At 49.1% G+C, this 13,679-nt stretch overlaps 1 protein-coding gene and 1 pseudogene across 2 annotated transcripts in view; one reads left to right on the top strand and one right to left on the bottom strand.

The window, feature by feature from the left end:
• The window catches only part of ANXA3 (annexin A3), a 45,822-nt gene extending 35,296 nt beyond the window's left edge, over positions 1–10,526 (bottom strand). The window contains exons 1-2 of one of the 2 annotated variants that reach the window (XM_045066868.1): positions 10,413–10,526; positions 7,509–7,558 (exon numbers count right to left, since the gene is read on the bottom strand). In XM_045066868.1, the coding sequence (XP_044922803.1) occupies positions 7,509–7,523 (15 nt within the window). In that variant the 5' untranslated portion in view covers positions 7,524–7,558; positions 10,413–10,526. Of the gene's footprint in view, positions 1–7,508; positions 7,559–9,861; positions 9,974–10,412 lie in introns of those variants that run through there. The other variant, XM_004776287.3, reaches the window with a different exon arrangement.
• On the top strand, positions 3,003–4,572 carry LOC106004084 (annotated as a pseudogene).
• Positions 10,527–13,679: the final 3,153 nt, after the last annotated feature.

Below are 13,679 nucleotides of genomic sequence, written 5' to 3'. Positions count from 1 at the left end.
TTCGTAAATGCTGTTCAGACGCGGCTGTCGCTACCTCTATTTAAACATGTCTCCAGAACCTAAGGGAAGTATTTAAACACAAATTCAAACACAAATGATTACAAATGAAAGGAGCAAAGACGTGACCACGGAGGAAGGGGCAGACCTGAGAATTTTCTGCCCTTTTGACTTACTCTTATTTGGTGTGAGACCTCTACGTCTGTATTCATCTCACTGGTCCCCATTCTAAAATGCACGTTTTCCAACTGCTCTGCATTCACCAAAGCACAGGCATTCGAGAGAATCCGATTATAGCTTCTCCCCTTCATGTTCCTTGCTCGCCATCTACAACTTTTTCTTTTCCTGTTTGCCTCTGACTCACCAGGCTTCTTCAATAGTGACTCATGAGATTTGGCAAATTCACTTTTTAGTATGATTAAATGTGAAGGAGGGTCCCCACACCTCCGTGGTGAGTTGGGGTCAGGGAGTGGCAATGGACGGGTCTTTAATGCTTGGTCCTTCTTCCCTGGGAAGCCTCTCTCTTCTCGGACTGTAGACAGTTTCTTTCTAGACTCTGTCCCGAAACAAAGTTCTAATGTTTTGATTTGAAATCCAGGTCTTCCCTGATTTTCATTCACTTCCTGCAGAGGGCCACTTTTGCAGCTGCCGACATTTATCTAAATATGCTTCGGGGGCTGCCTGTGTGTCTCAGGTGGTTAAGCCACTGCCTTCGGCTCAGGTCATGGTCCCAGAGTCCTGGGATCGAGTCCCATATCAGGCTTCCCCTGCTCTGCGGGGAACCTGCTTCTCCCTCTCCCTCTGCCTCTCCCCCTGCTTGTGCTCTCTCTCTCTGTCCAATAAATAAATAAAATCTTTAAAAATAAATAAATAAATGCACACACTTTGGGGAGCATGGTTTAAAACACACACCAGACCGGAATCTGCATCACGTTGAAGAGCACCTAATCAGGCTTGATGTCCGTTCTCCTTGGAATGTGAAAATTCTAGCTCAGGGAAAGCAGTTATGGAGCCGGACCCTCCAGCCCTGAGACGCAGCAGGTGGGGAGACCAGAGGAGAAGTTCAACACGACCACATGCGTGTAACACAGGTGCTCCTCCCACACGCTTTAGATTTGCATGGTTGGGAAGAGCAAACACACCAGGGAAGAAAGGGCCGATGGATGTTCCCACCAAAACAAGACGTATGAACTGGACGGAGCCCTCACCAACTTCTGTACCCAGGACCAGCAGCATCCTATGCCCAGGGCTGGGGTCATCCATGGAACAGAATGGAAAGGCATTGTCTTCCCAAATTCTCTCTCCCAAGGGCACACCACACCTTTCCTGGGAGGCCTACTGCTGATGCCACGACTCTGTCTCACACAGCAGAAATGGGGCCACTGTGTCCTCATGGGTCAAACTACACGGGTCTTGTTCCCAGGAAAGAGAGGAAGGCTCAGGCAGGGACGGAAAGTTATGCTTTCTTCTTCATCAAGAACACATGTTCACGGACTAATTTTTCCTATTAGCAAGTTTCCACCCCAAATGAGCCTTCCCCAACACCTCCACTCTCAAGAATCCCTGTAAGTATTTCTTCTCCACGGACCCCATGTTTTGAGTGATTCTATCTGCTAATCTCTATTTATTAGAAAGCATTACTCACTGTCCCGTGTTACTTAGGATTTAAGGCAGGAACTTCCAAGCAGAGGTTCTCATCAGCACAAGGTAACTAATGCCTGAGTGTTACTTTAATTTTAAAATAAAAAAATAAAGGAATATGATATTTTGGAAATTCTGTGCAGCCCCAACCTGAGTTATATATGCACGGTACAATAAGGAATATGGTCTTTGTCCTGGGTTCCTGGCAGAGAGCATCCAAACCATTGGAATTTCCTGATAGGAGTGTCTTTATTATGCCATCGAGGTGACTCATGGGGGACCTCTCCGTAGGAATAGGAGGGGGAGGGTTGGCAGTTTGGGTGGGGAAGGAGACTGGAGACTGAGCTCAGTCCTACAGCCAGTGATTTAATCAGTCAGGCCTGTGTAAGGAAATCCCAGTACAAACTCTGGACAGAGGCTTGGAGCTGCTCCCTGGCTGGTGGACACATGATGTGCATGGACGGTGACTCGTCCTGACTCCACGGGGACAGGACCCTTCCAGGCTTTGCTCTATGTGTAAGCCGACTTTATAATAAAACGGTAACCATAAGTACAGTACTTTCAGCGAATTCTCTGAGTTGTTCTAGACAATCACCAAACTCAAGAGGGTCATGGAAATCCCCAGCTATATAGGTTGCAAGAACAGGAAGCTCAGAGACTTGCTGCTGACTCGGAAGTGAGGGCCGAGCTCTTAAACCTGGAGACCTGAACTCCGGGCAGCTAGTGCCACACTGTAGGGCGGCACACCTGCTCGGACTGGGAACAGAGTAGTCCATGTCGCTAAACATATGTAAGTATCCAAACCCACACAATCCACAGCACCAAGAGTGAACTGTAGGGTAAACTGTGGGCTCTGGTGATTATGATGAGTTAGTACAGGTTCATTTGTTGCAAGAAATGGACCACTCTGGCAGTGGATGCTGATAATGGGGAACCCCGGGCATGTGTCTAGACCCAACGGATGTGTCTACGGGAAATCTCTGTATCTTTGCTTCAGTTTTGCTGGGAACCTAAAACTGCTCTTAAAAAAATACTGAAAATTAAAAAGAAATACTGAAAATAGGAGGGGTCAGTAAGAATCTACGTGGAGAAAACCCATCTGTGTCCAGATGGCTCAGAGACAATCCCTCCAGCGGGGAGGAGGGTGCTGCTGATTTGTAATACAATCGGGCCCAGCAGACAGGCAGAAACTTCTTTACTCAAATGGGTGCAGGGATATTAATTGGCAAGGAATATGTTTTTTTAGAAAAATAACATACTGAAATGATACTGATTACAACAAACGGTCACTCAGAGCTCACCACGTGCCAGGCACGGTGAATGCATTTTACGAGAACTAGGTTAATTCTCGCAAGCACGGAGCGATGCCGGTACTACTGTTCTTCCGTTTTACAGGTGAGGTAGCGGAGAGGACAGCAGAGGACAGCAGGTGGTATTCAAGAGCCCGCCTCCGAAGCAGTTAGAGAGTTATGAAGAGCAGACCGCGGACTGGGGCTGGGCCATCGTCCTTCTGGCTCAGGAGTGCCCACTGACCAGGCACTTGCTGCCTTACTTGTGTAACTACCCTGTTGAGGAACTCCTTCCAGACACAGTCTGCAGGTGTCCTGTTTATGTGGTTGTATTTTACAAAGTGGCCTTATCCCTTGGTTCCAGATTGGCTCTCTGGTCCCCTTCCTCATTTTTAAAGTTGAGCATGGAGTGGGGAAGGGAAAATGTATAGCAAGTTAGGAGGTTATAACAGTTCATAATGATTACAGTGGTTACGGGTTTAGAAAAAACTTAGGAAGATAATAAAAATACTAAGCTGAGGATTCAAACAAATGGTCAAAGGAAGTTAGGAACTGACCGTGGAGCAAAGAGCCCAGAACGTTTGCTTGAGAAAGTCAGCTCTGTGGAAGGCACATCTGGAAAGACAGTGCTGTGGTATCTTAATGAAGGGTCACGTTCCTGCTCTTTCCATCTCCAGCTGCCCCGGTGAGACGAACCGCCCCCACGACTGTCCACCTGCAGTGGACGGTCGTCCTGAACTGCCCCAGCTTCCCGATCACAGGAGCAGACAGGCAGACAGCACCGAACCCAGGAACCCGAAGGCTCGCAACTCCTTCCGCTACAACCAGCGGATTCAGCGTTAAGACTGGGGGTGTGGGGCCCATGGTCAGTGACAAAGGTCTAGTGGTGCTCGGGAAGCAGAGATCCGGCCACAGAAAGCTTGCCGCTTCCTACGTGCGACCACCATTAACAAGAACGCCCGGGCCACCGTCAGCGGCATCAGGTACACGATCCCCGAGAACGAGTCCGGCCCACATCTCCGCATGACGGCCACTCGCAGCGCCCGAGCCATCCTGCTCAGCCAGAAGCCTGTGATGGGGAAGGGCCCGTGGGCCCACCCCACCAAGAGCTCCTGAGCACCTGCCGGCCACCTCCAAAGCAACGAAGATATCAACCACACACACAGGTCAGTTTCCCAAGACGTTCTAATTTGTAGGTCTCACGAGTGCCGGCTGTGGACTTAAAAGCAACCCAAAGGGACCCTGGGTCTGAAGAGAGCAAACTTCTCATCAGGGGTTAAATAGGAGAACACAGGCCTGCACAGAGATAAGCAATGTTTCCAAACAAAGGAAACAGTAATGCAATGTGGACTGTTGACTCATCTGAAACAATGGGAGGTTGCACCGCACTTGGAAGATCAAGACCTAGAAAACCAGCTCTCCTTTCATCCGCAAGGAAACACACCACAACGGCAGCCAGACTCTCCTCTCTGGATCCTATCACTCCGATAAGCTCCTCATCCGTGAGCAGATGGATAAGCTCCTCAAACCACGAGCTGATCCGCGGTTTCGGAGAAAAGCATGGACTGGATCGCTTATTTGTGTTCAGGTATACATGTGCTTTTGTGTGTAAGAGGGAAAAAGAAAGCAGTAAAACTTAGTGATAAGAACAACTACAGAAATCGCCAGGTTGTTGGGTTTTTTTTTTTAATTGTAAAAAAAAAAAAAAAGGATAACATAAAGTTTACCACATTAACCACTTTTAAGTGTACAACAGTTCAGTAGTGGTGAGGATATCCACAGTATTGTGAAACAGACCTCCGGAAGTTTTTCATTGTGCAGAACCGAAATTCTATACCCGTTAAGCAACACAGCCCCCTCCTCAGCCCCTGGCCACCACAACTCTGTTTTTGGTCTCTACGAATCTGACTACTTTAGATGCCTCATATAAAAGGAATCATAGTATTTTGTCTTTTTATGTCTTTTACTGGCTTATTTCACTTAGCATAATGTTTTCAAGGTTCATTCACATTGTAGCATGTGCCAGAATTCTCTTCCCTTTTAAGGTTGAATAATACTCCGTTGTATGTCTGTATGGTAGCCCCACCCGCATCCATTGTGGATGCTTCCCAAGACCCCATGGAAACTGCAGATAGTACTGAATCCTATATACACTGTTTTTTTTTCTTAAACATGCACAGCCACCATAAAGTTTAATTCATTAACTGGACACAGAGGAAGAGTAACGACTTCGAAGGCATCAGCCAGCCAACTAAGTGGAGAGCCTGACCAACCAACCCCATGTCGATTTACTAATGGACAAGGACTAGAGGGAGACTTTCAACACCAGCATTTTGGAGAGATGCTTTTTTCCTCCATCTGACTCTACGAAGTATCCATAATAGCAGTGGGAATTTTAGACCAGGAAGGGGGACAGCTTGCCCCCCTGGTCAGTGGTAAGGGGATAACGGGCCAAGCAAACCTCCCACAAGCACCACCCATACCTAGGGCTAGTGTATCTCCATATAAGCTATTCTTCAAGCCTTTCTGTCTCTCACTTGAGAAATATATGTATGTTCATCACTAACAAAAAAATTAGAGCACGGAAGGTGATGCACTAAAAAGCAAATGTGCCCTTGCTCACAGGTCTGCCTTTCCAAAGAGTTTTCATGTAATATAGTCTTTATGCATCTATTTTTTCTTTTCTTTTTACTTTCGTTCAAACAGAACCATGGGGTGCCTGGGTGGCTCAGTCTGTTGAGCACCTGACTTGGGATCAGGTCATGATCCTGGGGTCCTGGGATCAAGCCCCACGTCAGGCCCCTGCTCATCGGGGAGCCTGCTTCTCCCTCGGCTCTGCCCTTCCCCCAGCTCATGTGTGCTCGTGCTCTCTCTCTCAAGGGAATAAAGAGAAATCCTTAAAAATATTTAAAAAATAAACAAACTCATTTTCCACACTATTCTATAACTTTATTTTTTCACTCTTTGGACATTTTCTTATTATCAATATATAGAGAACTCACCACCTTTTCCCCCATACTTTTTAATGATCACATCAAAATGACCGTAAGTTAGGGGCGTCTGGGTGGCACAGTTGGCTGAGCACCCGACTCTTGGTTTTGGCTCAAGTTGTGATCTCAGGGTCCTGAGATCGAGCCTGGTTTTGGGCTTCATGCTCAGCACAGAGTCTGCTTGGGACTCTCTCTCCCTCTGCCTTCCTCCTCAAACAAACAAACAGACAGATCTTTAAAAATAGCTGTAGGTTACAAATGAGTAATTTAATAATTTTATATACCCTTAATAATTTTATACACATTTTATAAATGGTGGCCATTTATGCTGTCTGCATATCTTCATTAATACAAATAAGAGTCATTAGGTCTGTATTATTTCAGCCTTATGCAAGAACATCACTAAGATAAATGCCCAGAAGTGGAAAAACTGGCTAAAGGCGGTGTGCGTTTAAACATCGGTTGTCCCCTAAGTGCCATCCAGTAGTCTCCCACGATCAGAGTAGGAGAGTACGTGTCTTGCCCACAGACTTTGCAATACTGGTCTTATTATAGGTTTCTTCACCCCTACCAATTTTCCGGCAAACATGGTTTCTCACTGTGTTATTGACATTTCTTTCTTTCCTAGTGAGAGCGTCTTTTCATATGTCCCTGGGACATTTGTCATTCTTCTCATGTGGTATTCACGCTCTGACAAATTTTTCCATCAAGTTTTTTTTTTATTGATTTATTCAAGTCATTTTTACATTAAGAAAATGTGTTTTTTGTCTGGTGTGCTCCAAATATTTTTCCCCTGTGGGTTGTCTTCTGACTCTACTAATAGTGTCATTTGCTGTTACAAATAGGAAGTTTATATGCAGTTAAGTAGATCAATGTTTTTCTTTTAGGCTTTTGGTTTGGAATTATAGTTGCAAATCCCTTTTCTACTGCACGATTATTATTTTTTTTAAAGATTTTTATTTATTTGACAGAAAGAGAGAGATCACAAGCAGGCAGAGAGGCAGGCAGAGAGAGAGGAGGAAGCAGGCTCCCCGCTGAGCAGAGAGCCCAACGTGGGGCTCGATCCTAGGACCCTGGGATCATGACCTGAGCCGAAGGCAGAGGCTTTAACCCACTGAGCCACTCAGGCACCCCTACTTCACAAGTATTTTTAACATTCACCCATATTTTGTCTCTTTCACATCAGTATTTTATCCATCTGAAATGCATTTTAAGGTCAGAAGGGGGAGGGAATACAGATTTACTTTTTTCCCAAATGGCTTGAAATTTTCCTAACATTATTTGTTGAATAAGCCAACATTTTCCTGATATGTTTCCTGAAATATTATCCTTATCATATAATAACTCCCAAACTAAATTTACTCTGTTGTGAACCTCTACTTTGGTGTCATCACGGATTATTTCAGCTTTGTACCTCTACAACACATGTTTGTATTTTATTCTTCTTAGACATCCCTTTGCATTTTTGGCATGTTATTTTTTCCAATGAACGTTATAAACTTTCAAAGATTTGTTTTTCATATTTTGACTTTTGGCATTTTAATTTGACTAAGATAAGTTACGGTATTGTGAAGGCTTGAGTATTACTTACCCAGACAGAAGCCATGATCCCACCTTTGCTTGACTTGAGATCACACGAACCTATTTAAAGAAAACAATTACTAAGCAGAATAAATGTGGGATTCAGAATCCCATAATCTCAGAATAACCCTAATCTTTAATCCAAAAAAAAAAAAGAAGTCAACATTCAAAGAGAAACCATCTCAGTAAGGCCATGTGTCTCCAGCATCAAGTGCCCTATATGTTACACAAACATTTACGAGCACCTGCTATGGACAAGGACAGACTGTGCACGACTGGGGAGGGGTCAAAACAAGGGGAAAAAAAATCTCCATACTTAAAGGGTTTACAAACATGTTTCCTGGGAAACAAATTCTTCATTCATTTAAAAGTCCATGGATGCCTGGGTGGCTCAGTGGGTTAAAGCCTTTGCCTTCTGCTCAGGTTGTGATTCCAGGGTCCTGGGATCAAGCCCCACATCGGGCTCTCTGCTGGCCAGGAAGCCTACTTCCCCCTCTCTCTCTTCCTGCCTCTCTGCCTACTTGTGATCTCTGTCAAATAAATAAATAAAATCTTTAATAATAAAAAAGTCTACCAGAACTATGTTGATTACTGAGTTTTCTTTTAACCAGGATAGATACTATCCTGGGGAACAACAACAGAAACAGAAATTGTCTCCTCTGAACCCATCCCGAAACAAATTTGAGCTGGCTTCAGTTGGATTCTTTGCGTGTGACTGTGCTATCTCCATTTACATTTTACAAGGCTCCCAGCCTACGGACTGTTGTAAACAGACATGCCTGCTCTTTGAGGAGGCAGTCCAGTTCCTGGTAGGGCCCAGAGGTAAAAAGGGCAATTCTTTGGTGGAGCTCTATTGGGAAGCCAGGCACTTTTCCTATGTAGACATTATTCAGACACGCTGGCGTTATCTCCAGGGTCGATTTAGAAATGCAAGTTGCTCCCACCAATCCTGGGAACAAAATATTTTAAAAATTCAGTAATAGCCCCAGAACAAAGTTCAGTAGGAAATTACACTAGACATCCATGGAAATACTTAGCCTGATTTTCTTAGGCAATCTGTAGCCTAGGGCAGTGGGCTTTCTAGTTACCAGATCTAACATTACATCCCTCTAGATACACAGTGGCTACAAGGTATCACTAGTTCTTATTTTGCTGCTGAAAGCTTGACTTCCTTGAGCTTTGGTTTCTTCATCTATAGAGAGGGAAGAGGAAGGCAGGGATCATATGTATAATAGTATCAGCTGCGATTCTGAGTTCTTACGATGTACCAGGCCATATAAAAAACACTAGAAGGTTAATTTCCCAATGCTTTTTGTCATTTTAGTTCACTGGGGCATAAAAGGCACTAAAATAAAATACTGAATGAATGAATGACTTAATATAAGTCTCACAATAACCTAGTAAGGGAGCTAGTTGTCATTAAGAACATCTCCACTTTAGGGGCATCTGGGGAGCTCAGCTGGTTCAGTGTCTGCCCACGGCTCAGGTCATGATGGTGGGGTCCTGCGATCTGGGATCGAGCCCGCCATCAGGCTCTGTTTTCAGCAGGGAGACTGCTGCTCCCTCTCCTTCTCAGTCTCTGCTGCTCTCCCTACTTGTGCTCTCTCTCAAATAAATAAATAAAATCTTTTAAAAAATCCCACACATCTCCACTTTACATATTAAAAAGCTGGGGCACAGAGCAGGTACAATAATGTTCTAGGCACACAGCCATAAGGGTCCCCCTACTGAATCTGGACAGTCACACTCCAAAGGTATGACATTAACTCCCATGCTCTGCCTTACCCAAGTGCCTGCCCCATACCCTGTCACAGCCGATATTCACTTCGTGTTGATCCAAAATTTAAAATTCTTTAAATTTTAAGAAGAAATCCAAATGACCTCACAACAGAACCTTAAACATTCTTTTCAGAAAGGAATTTGGGGATCTACATCATTTCCTTTCTTTCCCTCCATCCCCATTTCTCAGCAGAGGGCTCCACACAGACCCCACAGCTCTGAGAACAAGATTCCAGAATCTTTAAACTTTAAGGGTTTCAAGTTACACCTGTAAACTCCCTTTCTCCTCAATCTGAGGTTTTCTGCCTTCGTGAGCCAATGGGGACATCTTTGGAGAACAATGTTTCAATGAGTTACATTTTTTTTTGATGATGCTGATACAACAGGTTGTAAATGTAGCTCTTCCCAAGGGCTCAGTCTTGCTGTCCCTGCAGAAGGCAGATTCCGGGGAAGGATTTCTGTCCCGCACTGTAGGTCCTTATCAGCAGCCAGAGGGGCCTTCAGCGACCTGGGCCTCTGAGCCCCTGCACAGACCTCAGCTTCCTGTATAAGGTCATTGGCAAGGAAGGACTCGGGTTCCCCACCTGCTGACTCAAATGCCTGCGGGATGAGTCACGAGCAGGGGCGGTGACTCGCAATCAAAGAAAAGGTGAGTCTTTTCAAGGAAAAGCAAACTTCTCGGATTCCCAACGCTCCATGTCTAAATACACGTTTCTTCTACCACCTAAGAAATTTCCAAGTGAAATAAAATAAAAGGTCTACGTTAAGAGGAGCGAAGGCTCCCGAGGATGGCGGGGCTCCAAGTGTTCGGCACCGGGCTCGAGCCCGCCCTCCCGCTTCGCCGGGGACCCAAAGGGCAGCTCCGACCCCGGCTCCTTCTCTGTCCCCAAGACGCTCAGGGCGCGGGAGGCTGCGATGGCCGCGGGGTCCCCAGAAGCGAGGGTCTGCGGCCGCCGTCGCCGCGGTCGGGTGACCCTCCCCAGGCGCACCGCTTTTGCTCCTTTGGGCCTCAGTTTCCCCCATTCTGACGTGGGGACGCGGGCTCTGCCTGGTCTGCGGCGTGGGCGCGCTCCCGGGGAAGGGGCCGGAGGCCCCGCTGCCAGCCGCGGGCGGGTCGCGGGGACGCGGGTCTTACCTGCTGCGCGGCCGAGCGACCCGGCGAGCGGGAGAGCCTGAGCCGGAGTGCGCGCCACCCGCGGCTGCTCCGCGCCCTCGCCGCCCGCGCCCCTGCCTCCGCCCCGCCCCGCCCCGCCCCTTCCCGCCCGCGGCCTCCCGCCGCACCGGCCCCGCGCCCACGCCCGGGAAAGCCCGCCGCGCCCGCCCCGCGCCCCGCGCCCGCCCCGCGCCCCGCGCCCGCCCCGCGCCCCGCGCCCGCCCCGCGCCCCGCGCCCGCCCCGCGCCCCGCGCCCCCCGCCGCGTCCAGCGGGAACGCTCTGTCCGCGCTCACGGGTCGGCTCGCGCTCCGTTCCGACCCGCCGCAGGCCTTCTGCGCCCGCGGCTCGGCGGGCTCTGGCCCGGCCCGCGCGTCCTGCCCCGCCGCCGCCCCCGCACGGGCTGCGTCCCCCCCGCGCCCCGCCCGTGCCCGCGCCCTCCCTGCCGTCTGGCCGCGGCCCTGCTGGGGCGGCCGCGGCTTGCGCGGTGTCGAGGTGTCGAGAGCGGCCTCCGGGAACGTCCCCGGGGCTGCGAGACCCGCCTCCGCGGACGAGGGGGAACCGCACAGCCTCAGACCCCCGGCCCGCCCCCTCCTGTCCCCCGCTTCTCCGACTGCTTAGACGCGTCCTCCCGGCGGACGCAGAAGTGAGTCAGCTCCGGCCCGGGCGCCCGCAGATCCGCTTCTCCGCGGTGGGGCCCGAGGCTGCGGTGCTCGCGTGACCCGCGGAGGGAGCTGGAGGCGTCGGGCTCGGGGGTCCGCTCCTCCGTCACGAGCGCCGGCGGCTAAGCGAGGGCTCCAGACTTTCCCACTCGGCCTGTTCCCCCCTCGCTTCCCGCGTGAGCAGAACCAGCTGCCGGCACGGCGGGGGCTTGGCGATGGCGACCGAGGGTGAGCGGGCGCGTGGAGGCCGGGGGTCCCGGTGCGCGGTGCGCCACGGGTCACACCGGACGAGCCCGACCGCGGGGTTAAGTGACCTCAGCGAAGTCACGCAGGGACACGGGGCGGACCCAGACGGTCACCCCGGGCGTCCTGCGGCTCCGCGGCTGAGCTTGGGGACCCGCCGGTCCCGGGACTCGAACCGCGGGCTCGGGGAGATGGTGCGGCGGAGCGGTGCGTAGGCTCCGGAACAACGGACCAGAGGAGGGAGGCTGGAAACTGAAGCCCGGCTCGGACCCGGGGACTCGGGAGCAGCTGCGTCTGGAAGGACGCGCCGAGAACGGAGACGCTGCCGCCGCTTGCCGGGTGCGATCCTGGGTGCGAGGCCGCGGACCCAGGACCCGACCGCGCTCCCCCGTCCATCTCCAGCTCCGGGAGCGCTCGCTTCCTCCGAGTTTGCGCAGACGAAACAAAATTAGAAAGTGATGGGTCCAAAGCTCCTGGAGGAAAAGGTGTCATAAGTGGGACTCAGCACTGGCCTCAGCCCTTAGGTACCTTCTCCCCAGCAGGGCTGGATCTTGAATGACTTCAGGTCCGGGGGCATCAGGGAGCAGCATCAGGAAGGACTGCAGGTGTTGGGGGAGACTGAGGTCTCAGTCGGCCTCTAAAAAGATAGAGATGCAGGTTCCATGAGCAAGGAAGTGGAAGAGAGGAGAGAAAATTAAAATCCCGTGGGCGCACTCTAGAGTCTCTGCCACTGGGACTTCCAAAGTGACCGTTAGAGGTGGAATTGGGGCGACTGTGGCTGCTTGGGCTGTGGCAACTGGCATTGCACGGTCCCTTGTCTTGCCTTTCCGGTTCGTGGAAGCCGCTGAAAGCGCAGGACGGCTGAGGGCAAACGCAAAAGATGGAGGTCAGGATGGAACCTGGACTTCTTCCCAGAGAGAAGCAGGTGCCGCTCTAGGGTCAAGCCCGTTCCAGGATTTGCCCAAGAGTCCAAGTTAGACCACAACCAAGAACTCTGGAAACAACCGACTGTGGGAACAGTCAAGAAGAGCCGTGTCCTAGTCCCTTCAGGCTACCCTAACAGGCTCCCGTAGACTGGGTGCTTATAGACAACAAAACACTCTCTCCTCACAGTTCCCGAGGCTGGGAAGTCCAAGATCAAGGCTCCAGCAGGTTTCCTGTGAGGGCGCCCTTCCTGGTCCCAAGACAGTTGTCTTCTTGCTGTACCTCACGTGGCCTCAAGGGCAAGAGAGCTCTCTCTGGGGCCTCTATAAGGAGGGCACACATCCCATTCTTGACGGCTCTGCCCTTCCCACCTAATCATCCCAAAGGCCCCACCTCTGAATCCCATGGCTTTAGGGGGTAGGATTTTGATACATTTTGGGTGGACACAAAATTCAGACCACAGCAAGCAGCTCACAACTCCCACAGTCTCTTCTTTAAAAGTTACTACATAAGGTGCCTGGGGGGCTCAGTTGGTTAAGCAACTGTGTTTGGTTCAGGTCATGATCCAAAAGTCCCGGGATCGAGTCTCGCATCAGGCTCCCTCCTCAGCAGGAGGTCTACTTCTCCCTCTGACCCTCCCCCTTTTCATGTTCTCTCTCTCTCACACTCTCAAATAACTAAAATCTTTTTTTTTAAGTTGCTACATAAAATTTTTAATTGTGAAATATTTTCAAAGATACCAACAAGAATAAATGATATTATAATAATACTGACTACCCACATACTTGTCACCCAGCTTTATCAAACCTTAAACATTGTGTTGTGTTCATTTAGAATGTTTTCAAGATATTTGAAAAGACAAATGGATACCACTGATGTTTCGTTTGTGCTCTTTTGGATCGATTTGCCTCCCTCTTTTTCCAGAGATAACCCAACAATAAATTCAGTGTCATAATTTTTGTGCATGTTGTTATAATTGTTTTCAAATTTCTACACAGCCATAAATATTACATAACACTGTTTTTCAGATCTTAAAACTTTAAATAAATGATGTCATGATGTATATCCTTCGACCAGCTCTTTCTGTCCAGTGCTAGCTACTCTAGCAGCTATGATCATTGTAAAGGCTGCATTGTATTTCGTTTTATGACTACGTCATGGTTTATGCATCCTTCTTGTGATGATGGACATTACATTGTTTCAGTATTTTTCTACTATGAATAATTCCGCAAGGAACATTATTGTACATTGTACATAGTTTCTTGTTCAGAGGCAGGTGGGTTGATGACATTATCACTTGAAAATCAAGTAAAGAAAGAAAAAAGAGGAAACACTTGAATGCTTGGTGCAGGGAGCTGGTGGTTACTGGAAGTTATGAATAGGCTGCAGATTAGGCAATTTCAAAGAATCTTTAAACGGGAC

The sequence above is a fragment of the Mustela putorius genome, unplaced genomic scaffold, assembly GCF_011764305.1.
Source record: "Mustela putorius furo isolate JIRA1106 unplaced genomic scaffold, ASM1176430v1.1 tig00000040_pilon_pilon_pilon, whole genome shotgun sequence".
Taxonomy (NCBI): Eukaryota; Metazoa; Chordata; class Mammalia; order Carnivora; family Mustelidae; genus Mustela; species Mustela putorius.
This window is presented reverse-complemented; position numbering and strand designations above follow the sequence as displayed.